We start from the raw sequence: 27,381 nt of genomic DNA, 5'->3' as shown, positions 1-27,381 counted from the left end.
GTTCCTTCAAAATTGGGTCATAATTTGAGAGTAATTCTATCAACTCCAAAAAATTTCCTTTGTTTGCTGATGACCTATCCTCTCTGTGTCCACGGAAAGGAAGGTTTTGTTTAGCCAAAAACATGATTACATCCAAAAAACGATATAAAATGTCTCTCCAGTTTTTTCTCTCTGTATCCATTTCCACTTGATGGATTTTATCAATAGTTTTTTGGAGTTGCAGTCCCATTGCCAAGGTCTTCCATTTTTCTAAGCAGGAGAGATGTTGTTCAGATAGCTCATGTTCAGGAACTTTAGGATTTAACTTCCACCAGTTTTTAAAGCCAGTTATAAAAACTGATGTTCCAGCTTTTGTCTCATTATCTGCAAACAGTCTGCAGCAAAAACAAAACAAACAATTTTTTGATTTTGAATAAACCATCCAAGTTCTCAATACTTTTTCACCCTTTGGTAAAGATTTATAAAACCATGAAGTTGTTAAGTGTCGACTGCCTCCTTTGCTCTTTTTTCCTTCTCGTTGAACTGCAGAGAAAGGTCCATCTTTATTCTGAAGAGGTTCACTTCCCCTTTTAACCAGATTAACTCTCAAGTCATCTGGAACCGGTATTGGCCAAGAAGCGATATCAGAATAAAATAAAATATCACTTGTTGCCATTTCTTCAAACTCTTGTTGGTCTTTACTACTAGTGTCTCTTTCTTCTCCACTGCTATCAATTCCTTTCTCTTCCTCATTATTAGTGCTTATAGATGATGATGATTCATTGTCATCTTTCAGTCCTGTGTCATCTGAATCATCTTGTGTTGTTTCTAGTATAGGTGCTTTGGATGCGCCACCTTCTTCCAAATTTTCATTACCTATATGTGATGTTGAAGGCATTACATATTTCAACATAGATACAGACATTGCTTCAATCGTCTCCTCTTTTGCTTTTTTAATTTTTCTTTGTTGTGCTCCACTGAGTCCATGTCTTTTCATGTTGGTATCCCACCTCGAATTTCTTTAAAAAAATTCAGAATAAATATGAACCAATTGGTGGAATGGAGATTTCTAACCATCTGTTGCTTTCTTATAATTACAAAGATTTTAGAAATTCTTTATAAAAACGTATAAGCGCTCCAGGAGACAGGAAAATACATACTGTAGCAAAATCCAAATCCCAAATGTAAAATCCAGTACTAGGCCTACTGTCAATTAATACAAAATTTGAAAAAACTAACAAATACCAACAATCACCACTTTACATCCAGTGTCCTTCCCCTGTCCCTTTTCATCCATTGGCTGCCCCTTTCCATTCAGCCGCATGTGTGTCTGCCCTTTCTCTCCCTGCTTTCTATCAGCGTATACCCCCCCTCTCTCTCTCTCTTGCCCCTTTCCATCCAGCATCTGCCTCCTTTCTCTTTCCCTTTCCATCTAGTGTCTGGTCTGCCCTTTCTTCTCTCATTTCTAGCACCGTCCGCCTCTCTGTCTCCTCCATCATCATCATGCGCTCTTTCTCTCCCATCCAGAGTAGTGTTCTTGTCCCCCCCCCCCATCCTTGCTTTTCACATTTTATGACCCCCCCCCCCTGGCTGCAGCTTGCTGCTCTTGTCAAACTAGCAGCAGCAGAAAATGCAATGAAAATGTTTTTGAAAGTCAATTTAAATAAATATTAGATCGCGCCACGGGGCCTAATTACCTGGCTGCTGGCTGGAATGGAAGTGATCCAAGATTCTTCTGCCGATGATAGACTGGTGGCCGGCAAGGGTGGAGGAGAGGAGTGCACTAGAGTGCAGGAAGCTGGAAGGAAGCAGAAGGCGCTAGGTCGTGGCTGCAATGAAGTTTGGTGGAAGAAGCTCATGGCAGAGAACTTATGTTGCATTAAACATTGTCATCACTGAGAGTATCAGAAACAATCACAAGGTAGATGCATGCATTGATTTTTGCAGGGAAGAGGGGGCAAAGAAGGTTGAGAAAATAAAGTGATCAAGAAAAAAGTGCTCAAGATAGGAGCTTCAAAAATCTAGAGCAAGAAAATAACCAATTCTTTGGTCTAAGCCTTGTAAAATCCATTATGCAGAAAATGGAAATTTGCATTTATATATCACTATCCATTACAGGACTGCAGAGAACACTGCAATGGTGCAGCCATTGCTGGGGGCGGAAAAGGAACCATTTTACCAACTGCCATATTGCTGAACAAACAGGACTTTTAATTGCACAAATGAGTGTGATCAATCAAATATGTCAGTCAGTACACGGAGTACAACTTTCTTTAATAACCTAAGATTTAATTGTTAATTAGTGTTGATCTGACAGTAGTAAAAAGGATTAGACCACAATGGCACCACCCCCTCTACACTACTACTTATCATTTCTATAGCGCTAGACATACGCAGTGCTGTACACTTGAACATGAAGAGACAGTCCCTGATTGACAGAGCTTACAATCTAATCAGGACAAACAGGACAAATAAGGGATAAGCTGTGGTAATACATGAGAAATCTCACATGGTCTAGCTCATTTGCATCTCATATATTTAAATTTTACAGACATTTTCATGAATTACATGAGAGAATGAACTACTTATCTCTTATTGTCATTCTAATGGTTCCAAAGGGAAGGCATAGAAGTAGGAAAGGTAGTTTATCCTTCAAAGAGACCTATGGCTAGCAGCAGCACCAACAAAAAAAAAAAAAAAAAAAAGAGAAAGAGAGATTTAAAATAGTAGCCAAAATAAGAGAAAAATGGATACCTGGGTGGGAAAACTAAAATAACTCTCAGTGAACAGCTGTGCAACTTGCAAGGGACTCGGAGAGAGAATTCAGGACTCACTCAGCATCCCTTTGGAAAACTAGACTAAAATCTACAGGGCAGGGTATAGGAATTTCTCTTAAAAAGAAACAGAAACAACCTCACAATGACTTCTCAAAGATGAATAACAACCATAAATCATCATTACAAAGAAAGATCTGTTTGTTTAACAGGAGAAAATTGATCATACCAATAACTTATTAGCTGGTACATCAACTTCAATCAAAGAAACCCACTACCTGCTTGGAATTATTTAGACACTCACTCAGCTGTCCTTTAGTCTCAAAGCAACTCACTCTATGCTGTTCAGGAGCGGAGGAGCCAAACACCGACAGACGTTGTCACGTTACTGCAGCAGGAAGGCAGAAGGCCAAGGCGCACTGGCGCGCAGGGTGCCGCAGGGGGAGGAAAGCGAACGAGGAAGGCGACGTCTGGCGTCATGACGCTAGATGGGCGGGACTCATCTCGGACTCAACTGAGAGGGAGGGAGAGACTCGGAGCCGCTGGGAGGAGACGGCAGAGGTGTAAGTAAGGCGTGCGCTGGTGCAGCGTTAGGGCCCAGGGGAAGTCGAAACTGACGGCGGAGCAGCGGAGCGCCGGAGCAGAAAAGTTAGAAGTTTTTGATCACCCCCCATTGGTTAGCACCCGGGGCGGTCCGCCCCCACCGCCCCCCCTCGGTACGCCACTGGCCGGCTGTAAAGAACATATACTGAAAAAACTCCAAACAGCCCAGAACACAGCGGCCAGACTAATATTCGGAAAACCAAAATACGAAAGTGCAAAGCCCCTACGAGAGAAACTGCACTGGCTCCCACTGAAAGAACGAATCACGTTCAAAATATGCACCCTCGTTCATAAAATTATCCATGGAGATGCCCCAGCCTATATGTCAGACCTAATAGACCTGCCACCCAGGAATGCAAAAAAATCCTCTCGAACATTCCTTAATCTTCATTTCCCCAACTGCAAAGGTCTGAAATACAAATTAACACACGCCTCCACCTTTTCATATATGAGCACGCAACTCTGGAACGCGCTACCACGCTATTTGAAGGCAACCTATGAACTGACTAACTTCCGTAAACTACTAAAGACTAATCTCTTTGAAAAGATATCACAAAGAATAAAATATGTAGTATCTCCCAAATACACCTACAAACGTCGTAACACGTCCATTGTTTCACAATGTCTCTCTTACACCGGTATATTCTATTTCTAATGTCTGATAATGTCTTCTGTAATACTACTATCTCGTATTCCTAATGTCTGTCAATGTCTTCTGTAATGACACTATCTTGTACTTCATGACCATGTAACCCAAAATCCTTCTGTAAAACCAAATGTATATCTCTTGCAATTTCCATTATCCATGATATATTGTAAGCCACATTGAGCCTGCAAAGAGGTGGGAAAACGTGGGATACAAATATAATAAATAAATCTTGCAGAATTGATGGGCAGATAATCAAAAGCCCCGCGCTGTTCCAAACAGCGCTCTAAAAGTAACGCTGAAACAGCACAGGGCATTACCGCCAGGGACCTCCAGTCCCCTCCCCCCCCCCGACACAAATTTGGAGGGGGGCAGGAGATCTGGTGGGTCTCCATCCCCCCAACCCGCCTCAAAGACAGCCCTAGTGGCCCTATCTCTGATCTCTCCGACCCCCCTCCCCCATCATCCCCTTAAATGACCCTGGTGGCTCAGTGGGCCGCGAAGTCAACTCCTCCACTGACCTGGTGGTCTAGCGGCCTTCTTCCCCACCCACTACCTTAGTTGGAGGAGGGAGGTGGCCTCTCTCCTCCCATCAGCGCCGCCTCAAAAATGACAGCACCCAGCCCTGCCCAGTGCACTGGGGGGGGGGGGGAGGGGGAATTGACTCGCAGCCCACTGGGCTTCATTTGAGGGGATACTAGGGGGGTTTGGGGGAGGAGCTGGAGACCTACCGGATAACCAGCCCCCCTGAACCTGTGTCGGGGAGGGGGGGTAGAGGGGACTGGAGGTCCACTGGACCTCCAGCCCCGTGTCACTGGGGGGGGAGGTCAGGTCAGGGTTGCTGCTCCTGCAGAGGGGGGCTGCTGCCTTTGGGGGGAAATGGGGGGCCTGCTAGCATGCAAATGCATGCTGGACAGTAACATAGTAACATAGTAGATGACGGCAGAAAAAGACCTGCATGGTCCATCCAGTCTGCCCAACAAGATAAACTCATATGTGCTACTTTTTGTGTATACCTTACCTTGATTTGTACCTGTCCTTTTCAGGGCACAGACCGTGTAAAGTCTGCCCAGCACTATCCCCGCCCCTCCTCCCACCACCGGCTCTGGCACAGACCGTATAAGTCTGCCCAGCAGGGCTCACCATTCCTCCCTAATGGTCTGCAAACCCTAACACCAGCTCCGAGTTGGCTTAGGGTTGGCCATGGACAGCTCGCCAATGTTTGGTGTGCTGCTCGCTGATCATTTGCAAGCTACTTGCGCTAATGGCATTGTTTTGCACGCAACTGCATGCTAGTTGCGTTCAGAAATGGCGCTCTCATCATGGGGCTCTCATCATGGGGCGGTAGCAAACGCAGGCATCAGTATGGAGCTAACAGCCTCTAGCACTTGCGTTTGCTTCTGATCATCTGGGCATGAGAGACAGCAACTTCTGAAGTAGAATCCCAGAGCCAGTAAAAAAGAATCATGCTTTTAACTGCTTAATAGGCGTCTCATATCTCATTGTAATTTAAATGCCTTTAAATGTCTGCTAGGTTTTCCACAGCATTTTTTACTGAAGCAAGATATGTCATGCTTTTAACTGCTTAATAGGCGTCTCATATCATAAGATGGCATCTAAAACTGGAACTTAAATGTCGGTTAAATGCTTACCACGTACCTCATAGTACCATATTGAAGCATGATTCATAACCTACTAAATTAACTTCTAAATGCTTATAGGCATCTCATAGTCTCATAGTCACATACTGCATTTGAACTGTAATTTGTTAAACGCTCCCTAAATAACACTGATATGAACCTCAGCAAATTATTATTCATAATTACCTATTATCTCTCCCTAATCCACCACACAACCACAAACCCTAACATAGGCATCAATACTCCCACAACTCTCAAACCAACCACACAACACATACACAGCATGCCTCTCCAGAAAAATAGACCATGGCATGAAAAATCTACTAGCCATGATCACCATCAACAGGAAGGAAAGGACATAACAAACTCATACATCAAGAAGACAGACAACTGATAAAAATTAGTACTACCTCAAACCTAACTGAACACCACCAACAAATACAAATAGGATACATCAATGCCAGATCGGCAGTCAATAAAACCACGACACTTACTGACTGGATTACAACTGGCCATCTCGACTTCCTACTAATTAGCGAAACTTGGATCCATGATCCCAAAGATCCAATAATTTTAGAGCTCTGTCCCCCCAGGATACAAAATTACCCACTGGACAAGAGAAGGAAAAAGAGGAGGAGCCATAGCAATAATCTATAAATCTCAATTCAAAGTCACAACAACAGTGGAATCTATTCTCCCCCAACTCGAAATAGCCTCAGTCAGAATCAACCATTCCAATTTACATGATCACCTAAACCCAATCCTATTTTACAGACCTCCAGGAATGCAATTTCTGGATTTCATATCGAATACTTGTGTTTCCACTCAGAACCTTCTCATAGCAGGTGATATTCACCTTCACCTTGAAGATACTAACTCAAGCAATGTACGCGAATGCAAAGACTTCCTCCAACTACGGGAACTTCACTGGCCAAACTTACAACCCACCTATAACAAAGGACATACACTAGATATCATCACCCACAAATTCTCACAGAACTAAATCTCACACTAACAGACACAAAATGGATAGCCAGGCCATGGTCCGATCACTACAGTGCAAACATTTCCCTCCAATGGAAAACAAAAAAGACACAACAAAAATAAAAACAACAAACCTACACTACGAGAGGCAAAATAGACCCACTACTATTCTGGCAACAATTATACACCGATGAATGGACAACACCTACAGACTCACCCCAATTTCTTCAAGAATGGGAAAACAGATGCAGAACAATACTAGACAACATAGCGCCACTTCAAATCAGAACCTCACATAGAAATAATTTCAATACAGTGGTTTAACGAAGAACTGAAAGAACTAAAAACAAAGGTCAGAAGATTAGAAAGAGCATGGAGCAAGAAAAAAGACGAAAACACACTCAAAAACTGGAAACAACTACAAAGAAAATACAAATACACTATCAGACAAACTAAAAGGACATATTACAAAACCAAAATAGGACCAAACTACAAGGATACACACAAACTCTTCTCAATCATAAACAATCTCCTAAATACTAATACGGTTACCTCCAACAACACAGATACCCCATCAGCAACCACTCTTGCAAATTACTTTAAGGAAAAAATCATAAAGCTCCGATTCATGATACCTACCAACATAACGGATTACACAAATATCCTGGAATGTCTAGACCCAAAACCCGGGGAATACCAAGCAGACCCAAACAATTCAAAACAGACCTCACGAACTACATAAATTACAGACTCCAAAATGGACTCTTTCCCGCGGATAAAGGAAATATCCTACTTACCCCGCTACCGAAAGATGCTAAGAAAAGCACAATGGACCTAACCAACTACCGCCCAGTAGCATCAATCCCACTCATAACCAAACTCATGTAAGGCATAGCGATGAAACAACTTACTGAATACCTAAATAAGCACGCAATCCTGCACGAGTCCCAATCAGGATTTCGGTCAAGTCACAGCACTGAAACTGTTCTAGTGACCGCAATGAACTCATTTAAACAAGCAATTACAACTGGTAACAACATACTCCTCCTACAATTCGACATGTCCAGCGCCTCTGACATGGTTAATCATGAAATACTCTTACACATACTAGAATAATACTGAGTAGGAGGCACAGTTCTCAAATGGTTCAAAGGATTCCTGACCACAAGATCATACCAAGTAACAATGAACGCGGACAGATCACCCCCATGGCCACCTGAATGTGGAGTTCCCCAAGGATCCCCCCTCTCACCAACTCTATTCAACCTAATGATGATACCTTTAGCCAAACTTCTAGCCAATCAAAACCTCAACCCCTACATATATGCAGATGACGTCACAATCTACATCCCATTCAAACATGATCTAAATGAAATTACCAACGAGATCAACCAAAGCCTCCAAATAATGCACACATGGGCAGATGCATTCCAATTAAAACTTAATGCAGAAAAAACACGTCTTGTACTTACCTCACAATATAACACAAAAAACTTCTCCTCCATAACCACACCATTCTGTACAAAACTTGAAAATTCTTGGAGTCACCATTGATCGAAACCTCACTCTTGATGCCCACGTGAAAAACACAACGATAAAGATGTTCCACTCCATGTGGAAACTCAAAAGAGTAAAACCTTTCTTCCCAAGATACATCTTCCGTACCTTAGTACAGTCAATGGTAATAAGTCATCTGGACTACTGCAACGCACTACACGCCGGCTGCAAAGAACAAACTATCAAAAAACTCCAGACTGCCCAGAATACAGCCACCAGACTCATATTTGGAAAAACTAAATATGAAAGTGCAAAACCCTTAAGAAAGAAACTGAACTGGCTCCCACTTAAGGGACGCATTGCATTCAAGATCTGCACAATTGTGTACAAAATCATTCACGCAAACGCCCCAACCTACATGCTAAATCTCGTGGACCTACCTCCCAGAAATGCTACAAGATCATCGCTCAAATTTCTCAACCTGCACTTCCCCAGCTGTAAAGGACTAAAATACAAGCTGATGCACGCCACCACCTTCTCCTACATGAGCACGCAGATATGGAACGCACTTACCCAGAGACCTGAAAACAATCAACAAAACAAATATCTTTCGCAAATCTCTGAAGACTTATTTCTTCAACAAGGCCTACAATGAGAACCTACAACCCCACTAATCCACTTAACCAACCCATTCAGTTATGAAAGACCACCTCCTATAATTAACCTAATAAATCTCTTCCTCCTCCTTTCTTCCCTTAATTAATCTCTTCACAATACTCACTGTACCAAACATATTGGAATAACTATGTTAACAATACTATGTAAGCCACATTTTGCCTGCAAATAGGTAGGATATAAATGCAATAAATAAATAAATAAATAAATTCCACAAAGTTTTTTGTGTTGCATTTCTCACAACTCTAAGCTAATTGCTCTCAGAGCCAACTATACCCCTCCTCCCCTCTACACATACTATAACAGGAAACCTAAGTCCTACAGATTCCCTCAGCCAGGGAAGGTGGAGAGCAATTAGTTACCAAGAAACAAATTGCTGGGAGGGTTTCTGACTCAGAGCTGTACTTCCCCCGCCCCACCCTGTTCTCTAGCACTAGTGAAACTTGATACAGTACTGCTCTCTGCAACTTGAAGAGCAGATCCCTTCTCTGAGTCAGTGAAGAGAGGGAAGCAACTGGAAGCAAGCCCCAGCATAGCCAGCTCCTTTCTCCAAGAACAGACTCCCTACCTATACCTCCAGCCTCTTGCTATACAAGAGCTGCCTCCTGACCTCCAATAAAGACAAGCAAACCACAAAACAGGATGGTGGGGAGAGCCAACTCAGCCATACTGTCACCGAAAATCCAGAAAAACAAATTGCAGTCTTTGTGCTGGCTCAGGCCTCAGCCCCAAAAACTAAGCAGAAGCAATCTCATTCAGAGGAATCTTCAGATGCCAAAGAAGCACGTCCAGTGGTGTGCTGGTAAATGTTTAACAACAGGCTCTCTCCCCGGTCCCCCCTCTGCGCCCCCCCCCCCAAATTGCAGAGCTGGCTATGGCCGGGGAGAGAGCCTGGGGGAGGGGTGGCAATGCATTACTCCAGGGACAAAAAATTAAATGATCCCAGGTTCCAATCTAATTCATGTTTAATGTGGGATAAAATGCCATACATAAGTAAATAAATATAAACTTTTAATGTTGAGCACCTGATTCTCAAAGTGAACATATTCCAAACACTATAATGAAAATAAAATGATTTTTTTATACCTTTGTTGTCTGGTGACTGTTTTTCTGATCATGCTGGCTCGATATCCGATTCTGCTGCTATCTGTCCTCTTAACTCCGTTTCCAGGGCTTCCTTTCCAATTATTTCTTTCCTTTCCTCCTTTCTTTTTCATTTCTGGTCCTCAGCTTCTGCCTATTTTCTTCATCCATGTGCAGTTTTTCTCCTCTCTTCCTTTTCCCTCATCTCATCTCCTTCCTCACTCTTCCCTCTCCTCCATCCATGTCCAGCATTTCTTCTCTCTCCCCTCCTCTCCATCCACCCATGTCCAGCGACCCTTCTCTCCCCTGCCCTCCATCCACCCATGTCTAGCAGTGACCCTCCTCTCCCCTGCCCTCCATGCACCCATACCCAGTGACCCTCCTCTCCCCTGCCCTCCATCCACCCATGTCCAGCAGTGACCCTCCTCTCCCCTGCCCTGCATGCACCCATACCCAGAGACCCTCCTCTCCCCTGCCCTCCATCCACCCATGTCCAGCAGTGACCCTCCCCTGCCCTCCATGATCCACCCATGTCCAGCAGTGACCCTCCTCTCCTCTCCCCTGCCCTGTATGCACCAGTGACCCTTCTCTCCCCTCCATCCACCCTTGCCCAGCGATTCTTCGGGGCGGCAGGCAGTGTTGCCTGCCCGCTGCCAGTGCTGACTCTCCCCCGCCGCCCGATCGCACTTCAAAATGGCCGCCGAGACTTACAGGGCGGCCTCCAAGACTTGAGCAGAAGTCTCGCGAAGCCACATCTGGAAGTCTCGGCAGCTATTTTTAAAGCGCGAACCGGCAGCAGGGGAGAGTCAGCGATGGCAGCAGGCAGGCAACACTGCCTGCCCCGAAGAATTCGATGGCCAAGGCAGGGTCGGTGAGGGACCACATCCGGAGGGAGAGCCGGCTCGCCCTTTCTAACAACCGGCTCGCAAGTCCGAGCAAAATTTAACAACCGGCTCTTGCGAGCCGGAGCAAGCCGGCTGCAGCACACCATTGAGCACGTCCCTCCTCACCAGTGGTTATCTCACCTGTAAGAAGCAGGCCTAAGGTGCAATGCCATAGGAACCGATTGCCACCAAATTGATTTACATGTTCATGTGCGCACAGATGCCCTATCACTGGCTCACATCCCGAGTATGAGCAGCGAGGCAGACACCTCATCACAGGCCCCAGTACCATATGGAAGCTGGATGCAAGGACACCAGCCGTAAACCCTTCATTCAAGCAGGAGACTTCTAAGTGGTTATAGTCCACATCAATTCCCACAAAGGACAAAGCCAGCCATCTAAAGAGCAAATCCCGCAGTAGCCAACCAGTGGTGGTTTCAACTGCTCAACCCAAAACCTCAGAAAGAGATAAGCTAATAGAGTTGTAGGGGTATTTTCCTGCAATCTCACCTTTGCTGGTCTGGGGCCTATACAAGCCTGAACCATTCTTGTATAACTAAAATGGATTCTACAGCCTGTGGCCTGAATACATCTGAAACCATCAGAAACCAGCTTTTCTACAAATGAAAATTCCTGCTTGGCATACCCATGATGACTTCATCCAAGGCCACATTGTTTACTGCAAACTAGCCTTCAGTTATCTCCTGGTGTTATGGCATTTCTCGTGCAACTATGCTTCTTCGTCCTTTGTGTTTGTTCTGAGGCCTGTTACTGCAGACTTCAGCACACCCTGTTCACTGTAGCCAGAGGCCTGATAATGGTTTTACCTGTGAGGCAGCCATAGGCATAATTATATATATAAGAAATCATATGAAGGGTTAAGTCTGTTTAAAAATCTGGGGTTTAAAAGCTTGGTGATTTGAATTCTAACTTTTTACCTTGCAACTAAAGTGAAGGAATGCCAGATGGTTCAGGTTATTTTGAAAGTCTAGCTTGCCGAGCTAAAGGTTAGAAAGGTCAGTGAGAAATGAAACTCTGTCCCTTGTGAATGATGAAGGCTAGCTCAACATCTGTATACTATTAGGCATACTGAATAGTTTTGCAAGCAGGCATGAGCCAGACATATGACATATTGTAGTTTAAGAATAGGCTGAAATACTATTTAGAAGTGCTTAATATGTAGATATTCCTGATGTTTAGATTTGTTTTATAGGGAATTTGATTATGCTTATTTTAGAATATGTATTCTGTGTAGTTAATATGTAGGAAACCTTTTTAAATTCTGTATCATTCTTTGTCTGACGTTCTAAGTAAGATTAGACTGCAGTGAAGAGGCCAACATGTGTTTTAAGTTATTCTGCAGTTCTGGCTGGTTCAATGTATAAGCTGATAGGTGAAAAAGGTCAGGACTAGTCAGCTCTCTTCTCCTTGATTAATTATAGGTAAAATGTAGAAATGGTCTTGAAAGTAATAACTGATAGCTATGCCATTAAGTAAGATTGGCCCTTGACCCCTTTAATGAATGCCAGAGTTTAGTTAGCAGTTAGTACTAGGAATATGAGAAATCAATCATAATAACATGTAAGAGACTGGAGCCCAAATGTCTGGTGTAAGGGGCCCCAGGTCACAGGTCAGTTTAGGATGTCTGGAACCTATGTAACTGATATTTGTATGGAGCTGATTGGTTGAGGCAAGGTAATCAATCTATTCCTTAACCAATTGGAGAGTAAGGGGGCTAGGCTAGATAGAACTGTATTTAAGTGGGAGCAGAAGCAGCATACGTCAGAAGGCCAGAAGGAACAGACAGAAGAAGGAGAAGACAGCATAAGAAGAGAAGCAGCTGAGACAGAAGCCACAAAGACACAGAGAGCTGAGAAAGAGAAGAAGAGACTTAATGCTGATGTTCTACTTTGTTTTCTGGCAAATAAAGAAGATTTCTCTCTCATTCTGGTGTGCTGTCTGACTCCTGAAGTATCATAAATTCATGCATCAATTCCTGCAACACCTGCAAACTAGTACAAACCAGTTTTAGCTGCACATACAAGAACAATGGTTGGTAACACATGAGGTAATGACCAGACTCATGGGCAGAGCCCTGTGTATGTGCAGGGTTCCTCATTGGGTAATTTATGAGGTGGTGCTCTGTGATGGAAGGTGTAGCGAAAGATACATACCTGTAGCAGGTATTCTCCGAGGACAGCAGGCTGATTGTTCTGACGACTGGGTGACGTCCACGGCAGCCCCCTCCAACATGAAGAGTTTCAGAGCAAACTCAAAAATGGAGGTCCTGCGCATGCGCGGCCGTCTTCCCGACCCTGCGCTCCCGCTCCCGCTCAGTTAAATACAATAGCAAAGAAAAGAAAATACAACTCCAAAGGGGAGGAGGGAGGGTAGGTGAGAACAATCAGCCTGTTGTCCTCTGAGAATACCTGCTACAAGTATGTATCTTTCGCTTTCTCCGAGGACAAGCAGGCTGCTTGTTCTCACGACTGGGGTGTCCCTAGCTCCCAGGCTCACAAAACAACAAAGAGGGTCAATTGGGCCTTGCAACGGCGAGGACATAACAAAAATTGACCTACGAAGAACAACTAACTGAGAGTGCAGCCTGAACAGAATAAAACTGGGCCTAGGGGGGTGGAGCTGGATTCTAAACCCCAAACAGATTCTGCAGCACCGACTGCCCAAACCGACTTTCACGTCGGGTATCCTGCTGGAGGCAGTAATGAGATGTGAATGTGTGAACTGATGACCACGTCGCAGCCTTGCAAATCTCTTCAACAGTGGCTGACTTCAAGTGGGCCACTGACGCTGCCATGGCTCTAACACTATGACCCTCAAGAGTCAGCCCAGCCTGGGCATAAGTGAAGGAAATGCAGTCTGCTAGCCAATTGGAGATGGTGCGTTTCCCGACAGCGACCCCCTTCCTATTGGGGTCAAAAGAAACAAACATTTGGGCGGACTGTCTGTTCCAGGTAGAAGGCCAATGCTCTCTTGCAGTCCAATGTGTGCAACTGACGTTCAGGAGGGTGGGTATGAGGATGGGGAAAGAATGTTGGCAAGACAATTGACTGGTTAAGATGGAACTCCGACACCACCTTCGGCAGGAACTTAGGGTGCGTGCATGGGCTATCAAGGCTTGAAGCTCACTGACCCTACGAGTAGAAGTGACTGCCAACAAGAAAATGACCTTCCAGGTCAAGTACTTCAGATGGCAAGAATCCAGTGGCTCAAAAGGAGGTTTCATCAGCTGGGTGAGGACGACGTTGAGATCCCAGGACAATGTAGGAGGCTTGACAGGGGGCTTTGACAAAAGCAAATCTCTCATGAAGCGAACGACTAAAGGCTGTCCAGAGATAGGCTTACCCTCTACACAGAAATGGTAAGCACTAATTGCGCTAAGATGGTTCCTTACTGAGTTGGTTTTGAGATCAGACTCCGGTAAGTGTAGAAGGTATTCAAGCAGGGTCTGTGTAGGACAAAAGCAAGGATCTAAGGCCTTGCTGTCACACCAGACGGCAAACCTCCTCCACTTGAAAAAGTAACTCTTCTTAGTGGAATCTTTCCTGGAAGCAAGACTCAGGAGACACCCTCAAAAAGACCCAAGGCGGCAAAATCTATGCCCTCAACATCCAGGTCATGAGGGCCAGAGACTGGAGGTTGAGATGCAGAAGCGCCCCCTCGTTCTGAGTGATGAGGGTTGGAAAACACTCCAATCTCCAAGGTTCTTCGGAAGACAACTCCAGAAGATCTGATGGGGCCAAAAGGACGCGATCAGAATCATGGTGCCGTGGTCGTACTTGAGTTTCAGCAAAGTCTTCCCCACCAAAGGTATGGGAGGATACACGTACAGAAGCCCGGTCCCCCAATGCAAGAGATCCCATGGAGAAAAACCGGACAATGTGGTAGTCAAATGAGCTTTACTCCTTTCAAGGATCTGACCACATCTGGATAAGAAGCCAAAGGCTTATCCTTTACTAGGCCCTGGAAACAAGCCAGCACCACAATATACACCTTAAGTGATGCCAGGGCCAGACCCTTGCCCAGACCATCCCATAAAAAATCTAGGAGGTCTGGGATTGCAAATCTCAAGGGTATGATTTTATTTAGATTTACTATACTGCCTTTGCTAGTGTATAGTTCAAAGCAGTGCACAAATTTAAAATTAAAACATATAACACACTGGAAAAGGACTAAAGAAGAATTACAAATAACAAACAACAACAAAAAAAAAGATTTCACACAGTGAAACACTGGAAAACACTTAATTTAAGTTATAGAAAAAGGTTGTTGGAAAAGCCAGAACTTAAGCTGGGATTTGAATATCTTTTGGAAAGATTTGGCACTTATAGTGAGGGGCAAAGAAATACAAAGGGCCAGAGCAACAAAGTAGAATGCACGATGTCATGTAGATTCTAGAATAGCTTGTTTCAAATTAAGGAGGACAAAACGATGGTGATTAAGCGAAGGGAGCGGGAGGGACAGTAGGGGATAGTGAGCGATGAAAGATAGAGAGGGGGGGGGGGGGGGCCTATACAAAGGGCTTGAAAGGTAAGCATAAGAACCTTAAAAATAATCCACTGTTCTATGGGTAGCCAATGGTGTGATTTGAGAAGTGGGGAAATATGGAACGACATGCGTTACAGAGAAGCCTCATAGCAGTGTTTTGTAAAGTTTGCATTTTCTTTACCAACGAACGGTTGCAGCCCAAGTACATAACATTACAATAGTCAAGTCTGATAGTAAATAGTGACAGGATCAAAGCATGTAGTGTGTCATGATCTAGATAATGCCTAATAGAATGTAACTGTCACAAGACAAAGAAACCAGATTTACATAATTTGGAAATTTGGACAGAAAATGATAGTTGGGAGTCTAAGATAACACCAAGGTAATAAAAAGATTCTATCAGAGAGATTTGAGAGTCAAAGAGATTTAGAGGAGAAGCAGCACCAGAAAACCAACAGGTTACCATTTTTTTCTTTGCTTAGAATGAGCTTATAGTTACCAAGCTGCAAGCCTCAAAAATATGCCACACTGACATAGGCCAAAGACATAGAAGTTCTTCACAAGTGCAACATGGTCAAGATCACTGAGCTGAGTCTGGCATTTTCACCAGTCCTTGCATCTATAGAGCCTCTGACCTGGGGAACTGCAACAGCTCTCTCACCATCAACTGCACCAAATCTCCATACCACGGTTTTCTTGGCCAATCCGGAGGTACTACTGGTCCTCCATGGAGTTTGATCTTTTGGATGACCTGATCTAGAAGCAGCCACAGCAGAAGACAGGAGTCTGGAGATTGGCCCCAACTGAACCAAGGCATCTGTGCACCAGGATGCCCTCTTTCCACAAGGCTGCTGCAAGAACCACCATCATCTTGGAAAACATACGGGGAACCATTGCCAGGCCTAAAGGGAATGCACAAAACTGATAATGCTGTCCTATAACTGCAAAGAAATCTCTGGTATCCTTGGTGGTTCAGCGTGAAGGTAGGGCTCAGTTAGATCCAGAGAGCTAGGAACGCCCCTCTTCTGACTGCCACAATAATGGAGTGAAGCGTTGTGGTGAAACAGGGGATTTTCCTGCTTGTCATCTGTATTATAATTTTTTATTATGTATTTAGGTATAATAAACAATGAAATACATGACTAATAAATTATACATAATAAATTATATATAAACAAAGTAAGCAAACATTAAAAGTTATTTAGAATTTTTAGAACTTTTTAAAAAGTGCTCAGTTCACACATCAATCATAAAGCAAGTGACTGGCTGAGCAGAGAACCATCATTGCAGCAGTCTCAAGAGTGCAGACCTTACAAATCAATCTGCACTATATATTGATATCCATCGTTCAACCAGTGACATATATCACCACCATAAAGAACAATGGTGACAAACACAGAATGGCACAGGAAATGCTAAAGTGTGCACAAATATAGCAATATAAAGACAAAATAAATATTAAAGCAGCGGTTCCAATCACTAAAACAAAACTAAGAAAATCACTGTACTGCAATTATCTGAAGAAGTAGGTCTCATGATAGACAGTTCCAAAAAAACAATGAAAACAATGTGTCACTGGTTGTAGCCAAGTAGAGCAAACACTCAGTCCAGAACCTTCACCAAAATAAACAGTCTCTCCAAAGTGCACATGGTATATTTTCTCAACTGAAGCTGTTTCGGATTTCTTCTTAAAAAGGAAACAACTAAAGTGAAAATAATCGAACCCCACATTAATCCTACTAAGAAATATAATAATATAAAATATTTAACATATCAAAGCATCTTAGAAGTTCAAGAATATAACAATAAAGTCATATAGCTGCTGCTTACCAAAGGGAAAACTCCAAATGCAATCACACATTCAAACAAAACCTAACCGCTAAAAGACACTACATTTATTTTTTATGACCTGTATTTTTCTAGTTTGGCCAGCAGGAGGTGTCTGTCCTCTGCTTTAAAGCTGTTGCAGAGGTGACTGTTTTCTTTTCAGCTTAAGCCCTGAGGGAAAGAACTCTGCACTGTTATTGCTATTGGCCAAATACCCCCCACCCCTGCTAATGCTCTGGGCTCTGATTAGCTCTGTTATCCTGGACTGATTAAGAATCCTGGTGGTTTGTATTTTGGGTCTGTGGGTACATAAGTACATAAGTACATAAGTAGTGCCATACTGGGAAAGACCAAAGGTCCATCTAGCCCAGCATCCTGTCACCGACAGTGGCCAATCCAGGTCAAGGGCACCTGGCACGCTCCCCAAACGTAAAAACATTCCAGACAAGTTATACCTAAAAATGCGGAATTTTTCCAAGTCCATTTAATAGCGGTCTATGGACTTGTCCTTTAGGAATCTATCTAACCCCTTTTTAAACTCCGTCAAGCTAACCGCCCGTACCACGTTCTCCGGCAACGAATTCCAGAGTCTAATTACACGTTGGGTGAAGAAAAATTTTCTCCGATTCGTTTTAAATTTACCACACTGTAGCTTCAACTCATGCCCTCTAGTCCTAGTATTTTTGGATAGCGTGAACAGTCGCTTCACATCCACCCGATCCATTCCACTCATTATTTTATACACTTCTATCATATCTCCCCTCAGCCGTCTCTTCTCCAAGCTGAAAAGCCCTAGCCTTCTCAGCCTCTCTTCATAGGAAAGTCGTCCCATCCCCACTATCATTTTCGTCGCCCTTCGCTGTACCTTTTCCAATTCTACTATATCTTTTTTGAGATACGGAGACCAGTACTGAACACAATACTCCAGGTGCGGTCGCACCATGGAGCGATACAACGGCATTATAACATCTGCACACCTGGACTCCATACCCTTCCTAATAACACCCAACATTCTATTCGCTTTCCTAGCCGCAGCAGCACACTGAGCAGAAGGTTTCAGCGTATCATCGACGACGACACCCAGATCCCTTTCTTGATCCGTAACTCCTAACGCGGAACCTTGCAAGACGTAGCTATAATTCGGGTTCCTCTTACCCACATGCATCACTTTGCACTTGTCAACATTGAACTTCATCTGCCACTTGCACGCCCATTCTCCCAGTCTCGCAAGGTCCGTGTTTTCTAGGAACTGTGGGACCCCTGGGATTGTGGCCCCAATGTCCTTAGAAACCACCAGGGAGATAACTTGTGGGTGGGAGACTCACCCAGAGGAAAGAGAAACCCAGTGCGGTGGGGTGGAGGGTATGCCAGTGCAGAGCACATGCAGAGGTGCAGGCGGGCCTGAGAAATGCTAGGACAGACCCTTTAGGTGGCCACAGGATTACCCCAGGTGGGTGTTAGGCGTTTCATGACAAGCATCTCCATGTGAAATCCGGGAACCTTTAGGGCCCAATTCACCATTTTCAAATCTAGAACAGGACAAAACATTCCTTCTTTTTGTGGGCAGCACAAAATAAATGACATATCAACTGAAACCCCGCACCTCGAATAGAATGGGATGAACCACCAGCAGGAGGATCAGCCTTTGCACAGTCTTCCTGATGGCACAAGGTAATCTGGGCCCACCTTGGATGAAAGCCTCACAACCAAACTCCAACCCCCAGTGCTGTACAACAGAACCAGAACTGGGGTCTCTGCCTCCACAGTGGCCTCCACAAAAGGATAGAATCCTCTGGAAAAACCTACTGCACTGACTGCCACAGACTCTGCCACAGTGATAACATCATGTATCCCTAAACCTACCCCCATCTGAAATCCCTCTACCAGCTGGCTTTGGCCTATCCTCTGGTAATCTTTGTCTCCCCAAGACTCTTCACCAATTTCACCTAAAAGGGAAACCTGCCCAGTTTCAACTTCAAGGTGACATCTGCCAACCAGCCATGCAGCCAATAAGGACCTTCAAGCTACCACAACAAGCACCATGGACTTGGCTGAAGCAAATCAGAGAGCATCTGCCAACAAAAGAGGAACCCATCTCAATTTTAGCAGTTTCCTGGAAAGGATTTGGTGGGCTTGCGAATGCCTTTTAACAAAGGACCTACCTTGTGAGGTTCTACTACAGTGAAATCTCAAAATTCAAAACCAAAGATACATGCACTATAAGTTTGTGCATCTCACCTCGGTGAAAAATACGGACCACCAAGGAGTTCTCAAATGGGGGTAGGTCCTCCATCCAGGCTTCTTCCCCAAAAAACTCTAAAATCTCAAGAATCCTCATCCAGAGCTTGTTCCTCCTCAGAATGAACAAAGCCAGAGACCAGAAATTCTTCCTCTCCCCATTCTAAATGCTGCCATCTAGGTGCAGTAAGAGCCGTCCCTCCAGCCCCTCCCCCCCCCCCCCCCCCCCCCCCCCCCCCGCAATCTTGAGGGCTCTCATGCTCAAATACTGGCTGTTCCATAGCTCTTCACATAGAAAAGGCCTTGTACATAGCTAGAATAAAGTCAGGGGAAAATTAAACCCCTGAAGCCTCTGCCTGCACTATATTGCTCGATGGACCCACAAGAAGAAACACTGCCTTCAGCCACAGGGGATGATCCTGGGCTGATGAAGAATCCAAAATGGTGGTAGTTCCTGCCATCACCGGGACCATCGCCATGTCAGGAGAACATCTAACACCTGCAGAATCAATCTCTGCATGGGTGTTAGGTCCCGGAATGGAACCCAAAGCCACCCAACCCCTGTAGACTGAGCAGCTGCCTTAACACTCCTGCAATTTTTGCCCAATCCTGCCGCATTAAGTCCCTGGCGCTGACAGGCTGAACACTTGCACAGCTTGTTGGTACTCATGGCTCCACTTGGTTCACACACTGCCAAGGGAAAAGCAAGCCAAACCCTGCAAAGGAACTGCTAAAAAAACAGAGACACAGCTGAAAGCGAATGCTACATACCTGTAGAAGGTATTCTCCGAGGACAGCAGGCTGATTTTTCTCACTGATGGGTGACGTCCACGGCAGCCCCTCCAATCGGAAACTTCACTAGCAAAGGCCTTTGCTAGTCCTCGCGCGCTCATGCGCACCGCACATGCGCGGCCGTCTTCCCGCCCGAACCGGCTCGTGTTCGTCAGTCCCATATGTAGCAAAACAAAGCAAGGGAAGACACAACTCCAAAGGGGAGGCGGGCGGGTTTGTGAGAACAATCAGCCTGCTGTCCTCGGAGAATACCTTCTACAGGTATGTAGCATTCGCTTTCTCCGAGGACAAGCAGGCTGCTTGTTCTCACTGATGGGGTATCCCTAGCCCCCAGGCTCACTCAAAACAACAACCATGGTCAATTGGGCCTCGCAACGGCGAGGACATAACTGAGATTGACCTAAAAAAATTTACCAACTAACTGAGAGTGCAGCCTGGAACAGAACAAACAGGGCCCTCGGGGGGTGGAGTTGGATCCTAAAGCCCAAACAGGTTCTGAAGAACTGACTGCCCAAACCGACTGTCGCGTCGGGTATCCTGCTGCAGGCAGTAATGAGATGTGAATGTGTGGACAGATGACCACGTCGCAGCTTTGCAAATTTCTTCAATAGAGGCTGACTTCAAGTGGGCTACCGACGCAGCCATGGCTCTAACATTATGAGCCGTGACATGACCCTCAAGAGCCAGCCCCGCCTGGGCGTAAGTGAAGGAAATGCAATCTGCTAGCCAATTGGATATGGTGCGTTTCCCCACAGCCACTCCCCTCCTATTGGGATCAAAAGAAACAAACAATTGGGCGGACTGTCTGTTGGGCTGTGTCCGCTCCAAGTAGAAGGCCAATGCTCTCTTGCAGTCCAATGTGTGCAGCTGACGTTCAGCAGGGCAGGAATGAGGACGGGGAAAGAATGTTGGCAAGACAATTGACTGGTTCAGATGGAACTCCGACACGACCTTTGGCAAGAACTTAGGGTGAGTGCGGAGGACTACTCTGTTATGATGAAATTTGGTGTAAGGGGCCTGGGCTACCAGGGCCTGAAGCTCACTGACTCTACGAGCTGAAGTAATTGCCACCAAGAAAATGACCTTCCAGGTCAAGTACTTCAGATGGCAGGAATTCAGTGGCTCAAAAGGAGGTTTCATCAGCTGGGTGAGAACGACATTGAGATCCCATGACACTGTAGGAGGCTTGACAGGGGGCTTTGACAAAAGCAAACCTCTCATGAAGCGAACAACTAAAGGCTGTCCTGAGATCGGCTTACCTTCCACACGGTAATGGTATGCACTGATTGCACTAAGGTGAACCCTTACAGAGTTGGTCTTGAGACCAGACTCAGACAAGTGCAGAAGGTATTCAAGCAGGGTCTGTGTAGGACAAGAGCGAGGATCTAGGGCCTTGCTGTCACACCAGACGGCAAACCTCCTCCACAGGAAGAAGTAACTCCTCTTAGTGGAATCTTTCCTGGAAGCAAGCAAGATACGGGAGACACCCTCTGACAGACCCAAAGAGGCAAAGTCTACGCTCTCAACATCCAGGCCGTGAGAGCCAGGGACCGGAGGTTGGGATGCAGAAGCGCCCCTTCGTCCTGTGTGATGAGGGTCGGAAAACACTCAAATCTCCACAGTTCTTCGGAGGACAACTCCAGAAGAAGAGGGAACCAGATCTGACGCGGCCAAAAAGGAGCAATCAGAATCATGGTGCCTCGATCTTGCTTGAGTTTCAACAAAGTCTTCCCCACCAGAGGTATGGGAGGATAAGCATACAGCAGACCCTCCCCCCAGTCCAGGAGGAAGGCATCCGATGCCAATCTGCCGTGGGCCTGAAGCCTGGAACAGAACTGAGGGACTTTGTGGTTGGCTCGAGATGCGAAGAGGTCTACCAAGGGGGTGCCCCACACCTGGAAGATCTGTCGCACTACACGGGAATTGAGCGACCACTCGTGAGGTTGCATAATCCTGCTCAACCTGTCGGCCAGACTGTTGTTTACGCCTGCCAGATATGTGGCTTGGAGCACCATGCCGTGACGGCGAGCCCAGAGCCACATGCTGACGGCTTCCTGACACAGGGGGCGAGATCCGGTGCCCCCCTGCTTGTTGACGTAGTACATGGCAACCTGGTTGTCTGTCTGAATTTGGATAATTTGGTGGGACAGCCGATCTCTGAAAGCCTTCAGAGCGTTCCAGATCGCTCGCAACTCCAGAAGATTGATCTGCAGATCGCGTTCCTGGAGGGACCAGCTTCCTTGGGTGTGAAGCCCATCGACATGAGCTCCCCACCCCAGGAGAGACGCATCCGTGGTCAGCACTTTTAGAGGCTGAGGAATTTGGAAGGGACGTCCCAGAGTCAGATTGGACCAAATTGTCCACCAATACAGGGATTCGAGAAAACTCGTGGACAGGTGGATTACGTCTTCTAGTGCCGAGCTGTGATCTGCTGGGACGCTCGCACCCGCGAGACGAGGGACAACAAGTTGTTGGCTCTCGTCTCTGGGAGATAGGCGCGAGCCGTCCGAGAATCCAGCAGAGCTCCTATGAATTCGAGTCTCTGCACTGGGAGAAGATGGGACTTTGGATAATTTATCACAAACCCCAGTAGCTCCAGGAGGCGAATAGTCATCTGCATGGACTGCAGGGCTCCTGCCTCGGATGTGTTCTTCACCAGCCAATCGTCGAGATAAGGGAACACGTGCACCCCCAGCCTGCGAAGTGCCGCTGCTACTACAGCCAAGCACTTTGTGAACACCCTGGGCGCAGAGGCGAGCCCAAAGGGTAGCACACAGTACTGGAAGTGACGTGTGCCCAGCTGAAATCGCAGATACTGTCTGTGAGCTGGCAGTATCGGGATGTGTGTGTAGGCATCCTTCAAGTCCAGAGAGCATAGCCAATCGTTTTCCTGAATCATGGGAAGGAGGGTGCCCAGGGAAAGCATCCTGAACTTTTCTTTGACCAGATATTTGTTCAGGGCCCTTAGGTCTAGGATGGGACGCATCCCCCCTGTTTTCTTTTCCACAAGGAAGTACCTGGAATAGAATCCCAGCCCTTCTTGCCCGGATGGCACGGGCTCGACCGCATTGGCGCTGAGAAGGGCGGAGAGTTCCTCTGCAAGTACCTGCTTGTGCTGGAAGCTGTAAGACTGAGCTCCCGGTGGACAATTTGGAGGTTTTGAGGCCAAATTGAGGGTGTATCCTTGCCGGACCATTTGGAGAACCCACTGATCGGAGGTTATGAGAGGCCACCTTTGGTGAAAAGCTTTCAACCTCCCTCCGACTGGCAGGTCGCCCGGCACTGACACTTGGATGTCGGCTATGCTCTGCTGGAGCCAGTCAAAAGCTCGTCCCTTGCTTTTGCTGGGGAGCCGAGGGGCCTTGCTGAGGTGCACGCTGCTGACGAGAGCAAGCGCGCTGGGGCTTAGCCTGGGCCGCAGGCTGTGGAGAAGGAGGATTGTACCTACGCTTGCCAGAAGAGTAGGGAACAGTCTTCCTTCCCCAAAAAAATCTTCTACCTGTAGAGGTAGAGGCTGAAGGCTGCCGGCGGGAGAACTTGTCGAATGCGGGGTCCCGCTGGTGGAGCTGCTCTACCACCTGTTCGACTTTCTCTCCAAAAATGTTATCCGCACGGCAAGGCAAGTCCGCAATCCGCTGCTGGATTCTATTCTCCAGGTCGGAGGCACGCAGCCATGAGAGCCTGCGCATCACCACACCTTGAGCAGCGGCCCTGGACGCAACATCAAAGGTGTCATACACCCCTCTGGCCAGGAATTTTCTGCACGCCTTCAGCTGCCTGACCACCTCCTGAAAAGGCTTGGCTTGCTCAGGGGGGAGCGCATCAACCAAGCCCGCCAACTGCCGCACATTGTTCTGCATGTGTATGCTCGTGTAGAGCTGGTAGGACTGAATTTTGGCCACGAGCATAGAGGAATGGTAGGCCTTCCTCCCAAAGGAGTCTAAGGTTCTAGAGTCCTTGCCCGGGGGCGCCGAAGCATGCTCCCTAGAACTCTTAGCCTTCTTTAGGGCCAGATCCACAACTCCAGAATCATGAGGCAACTGAGTGCGCATCAGATCTGGGTCCCCATGGATCCGGTACTGGGACTCGATCTTCTTGGGGATGTGGGGATTAGTTAAAGGCTTGGTCCAGTTCGCCAGCAATGTCTTTTTTAGGACATGGTGCATGGGTACAGTGGACGCTTCCTTAGGTGGAGAAGGATAGTCCAGGAGCTCAAACATTTCAGCCCTGGGCTCGTCCTCCATAACCACCGGGAAGGGGATGGCCGTAGACATCTCCCGGACAAAGGAAGCAAAAGACAGACTCTCGGGAGGAGAAAGCTGTCTCTCAGGAGAGGGAGTGGGATCGGAAGGAAGACCCTCAGACTCCTCGTCAGAGAAATATCTGGGGTCTTCTTCCTCTTCCCACGAGGCCTCACCCTCGGTGTCAGACACAAGTTCACGGACCTGTGTCTGCAACCGTGCCCGACTCGACTCTGTGGAGCCACGTCCACGATGGGGGCGTCGAGAGGTAGACTCCCTCGCCCGCATCGGCGAAGCTCCCTCCGCCGACGTAGTCGGGGAGCCCTCCTGGGAGGCGGCGGCAGCCGGTACCGCACGCGGCACCGACGCCGGAGACCTCACCTCGGGCGATGGGCCAGCCGGCGCCACGCTCGACGGTACCGGTGGCGCAAGCACCGCCGGTACCGGAGGGGTAGGGCGCAACAGCTCTCCCAGAATCTCTGGGAGAACGGCCTGGAGGCTCTCGTTCAGAGCGGCTGCAGAGAAAGGCATGGAGGTCGATGCAGGCGTCGACGTCAGAACCTGTTCCGGGCGTGGAGGCTGTTCCGGGCTGTCCAGAGTGGAGCGCATCGACACCTCCTGAACAGAGGGTGAGCGGTCCTCTCAGTGCCGATGCCTGGTGGGTGCCGACTCCCTCGGCGACCCAGAGCTCTCGGTGCCGACCCGGGAAGGAGACCGATGACGATGCTTCTTCGATTTCTTGGAACGAAGCATGTCACCGGAGCTTCCCGGCACCGACGAGGAGGACGTAGAATCCAGTCGTCGCTTCCTCGGGGCCGAGGCCGAAGGAGGTCGGTCTCGGGGGGGCTGTACCGCAGGAGCCCTCAGGGTAGGGGGAGACCCACCCGAAGGCTCACCGCCACCAGCAGGGGAATGGACAGCCCTCACCTGCACTCCAGACGAAGCACCACCGTCCGACGACATCAGCAGACGAGGTCCCGGTACCACCGACGTCGATGCAGCTATCCGATGTCTCGGCGCCGATGCAGAGGGCCGATGCCTCGATGCACTCGATGCACTGGCAGCCGAGGATGAAGCTCTGGACGCTGAAGACGTCGATGCACTCGATACCCCCGGTGCCGATGCCAACAAAGAGCCCGAGAACAAAACGTTCCACTGGGCCAATCTCGCTACCTGAGTCCGCTTTTGCAAAAGGGAACACAGACTACAGGCCTGCGGGCGGTGCCCAGCCCCCAAGCACTGAAGACACGACGCGTGCCTGTCAGTGAGCGAGATGACCCGGGCGCACTGGGTGCACTTCTTGAAGCCGCTGGTAGACTTCGATGTCATGGGCGGAAAAATCACGCCGGCGAGATCAAAAGTCGAAATGGCGGAAAAGGCACCGAAAAAACAAGGGGAAGAAAAACTTCGACCCGAGGCCTAAAAGTGGCCTACCCCGACGACGAAAGAAAACTTACCGGGGCGAAAGCTGGAAATAGCGGGGAAAGAAAAGACCAAGAGTCTTTTCCCACACAGAATGGATTATTAATTTTTCTCTTTCGAAAAAACAAAACGAACGCGCGAGGTCGACTTTGCGGGGCCCGACACGGCGAAAACACGACCGTATCGAGCGCGGACAAAAGAAGACTGACGAACACGAGCCGGTTCGGGCGGGAAGACGGCCGCGCATGCGCGGTGCGCATGAGCGCGCATGGACTAGCAAAGGCCTTTGCTAGTGAAGTTTCCGATTGGAGGGGCTGCCGTGGACGTCACCCATCAGTGAGAACAAGCAGCCTGCTTGTCCTCGGAGAATCAATAAATTATAGCCTCCCCGCGACTGTCAAATTTCAGACTAGTGCTGCAAGAAGCAAAGCTTCTTTTCTTTTTTTTTTTCTCTTTATTTTTTAAATTGAGGATAGTCCCAAAGGCACTCAAGGCTCCTTTACCACTGAAGTAGAAAGAACCAAGGAACAAGCAGTCCTGCCATTGCTCTCAAGATGGAGGGGAAATTCCAAGACAAATTGAGGGTTGGGGAGGGGAGGGTCCCAACCACCCAGATGTAACATCCCTGGGTCAGAAGAACCCCCCCATAGGTCTCAGCCCCTATCCTCACACTAGAATGCTCCAAGGCCGTGAGAGGAGAAATTCTCTTTTTATTTATTTTTTTAATTTTAAAGCTAGGTAAGGACAAAAGGGGAAATAAGAAAATAATACTCAAGTACCTGGGATATTCCCTCAAAACTTACCAGACTAACTGGACTGCAAAGGCTTACCATCTACCAACTGCTGGAGACTGAGAAATACTGACTGAGGGAATGCAAAGGGCAATTATAGTCTCAATTAGAATTTCCAGTCTGGGCTGGTCTGGAAGGACAATAAGGAAAAAAAAGAGTTAATTCTCTGGTTGTGGTATATCTTTACACCTGTGCCAATGTGCACCAAGATATCGCCTTTTCCTCTCTGATAATCAAGTATAAGAACAATTACATTCAGTACTGGACTCACCTCCGTGGGACTTTCTCCCCCTCTGTGTTGTTCTCCTCTGCATCTCCCTGCATGTCAGGGACCGAAGCCACCAGGTCTTTCAAAAAGTCAAATTGCTGTTCCAGCTCTATGCACTGCTTCCTGTTCAATATCAGAACCACACATCAGAAACAGTACATATACACACATATGAACACAGCTCTGCAAAAATGTCTAAAAAGCACCTAACACTACACTGCTGGTTTCCAATCCAGTTCTTCTTTATATTAGTTATTGCTGTTGACAGCATCTTTTGTTGGTCTTTAGCTATCTTTTTAAGTAAACATCTCAGGTTCCTGGTGTTATGACTTACAGATGTGATGTTGTCATAGTTTTGGCATTGCGAGACTGTGTGACCTGGCAGGCTGTCTTCAGCAGTGCCTCCAGGAAGAGCTCCAGTGCCCGAGCTGAAGAAAAAAGGTCAAGGAACAAGCCAGTACTATCACCTTTAAATGTTTTGTAACTTGGTTTTAGGATCTTTCATTCAAATATAACAATCACTTTATAAGT

General features: G+C 46.9%; 1 protein-coding gene across 4 annotated transcripts in view; it reads right to left on the bottom strand.

The window, feature by feature from the left end:
- DRAP1 (DR1 associated protein 1) overlaps nucleotides 1-27,381 on the bottom strand; it is a 138,950-nt gene that overhangs the window by 76,370 nt on the left and 35,199 nt on the right. For all 4 annotated transcript variants that reach the window (XM_030218105.1, XM_030218106.1, XM_030218107.1 and 1 more), the window contains exons 3-4: nucleotides 27,185-27,278; nucleotides 26,854-26,973 (exon numbers count right to left, since the gene is read on the bottom strand). In XM_030218105.1, the coding sequence (XP_030073965.1) occupies nucleotides 26,854-26,973; nucleotides 27,185-27,278 (214 nt within the window). The remainder of the gene's footprint in view (nucleotides 1-26,853; nucleotides 26,974-27,184; nucleotides 27,279-27,381) is intronic.

This window comes from Microcaecilia unicolor, chromosome 11 (genome assembly GCF_901765095.1).
Source record: "Microcaecilia unicolor chromosome 11, aMicUni1.1, whole genome shotgun sequence".
Taxonomy (NCBI): Eukaryota; Metazoa; Chordata; class Amphibia; order Gymnophiona; family Siphonopidae; genus Microcaecilia; species Microcaecilia unicolor.
The sequence above is the reverse complement of the archived record's forward strand: the minus strand, read 5'-3'. Positions and strand labels throughout refer to the sequence as shown.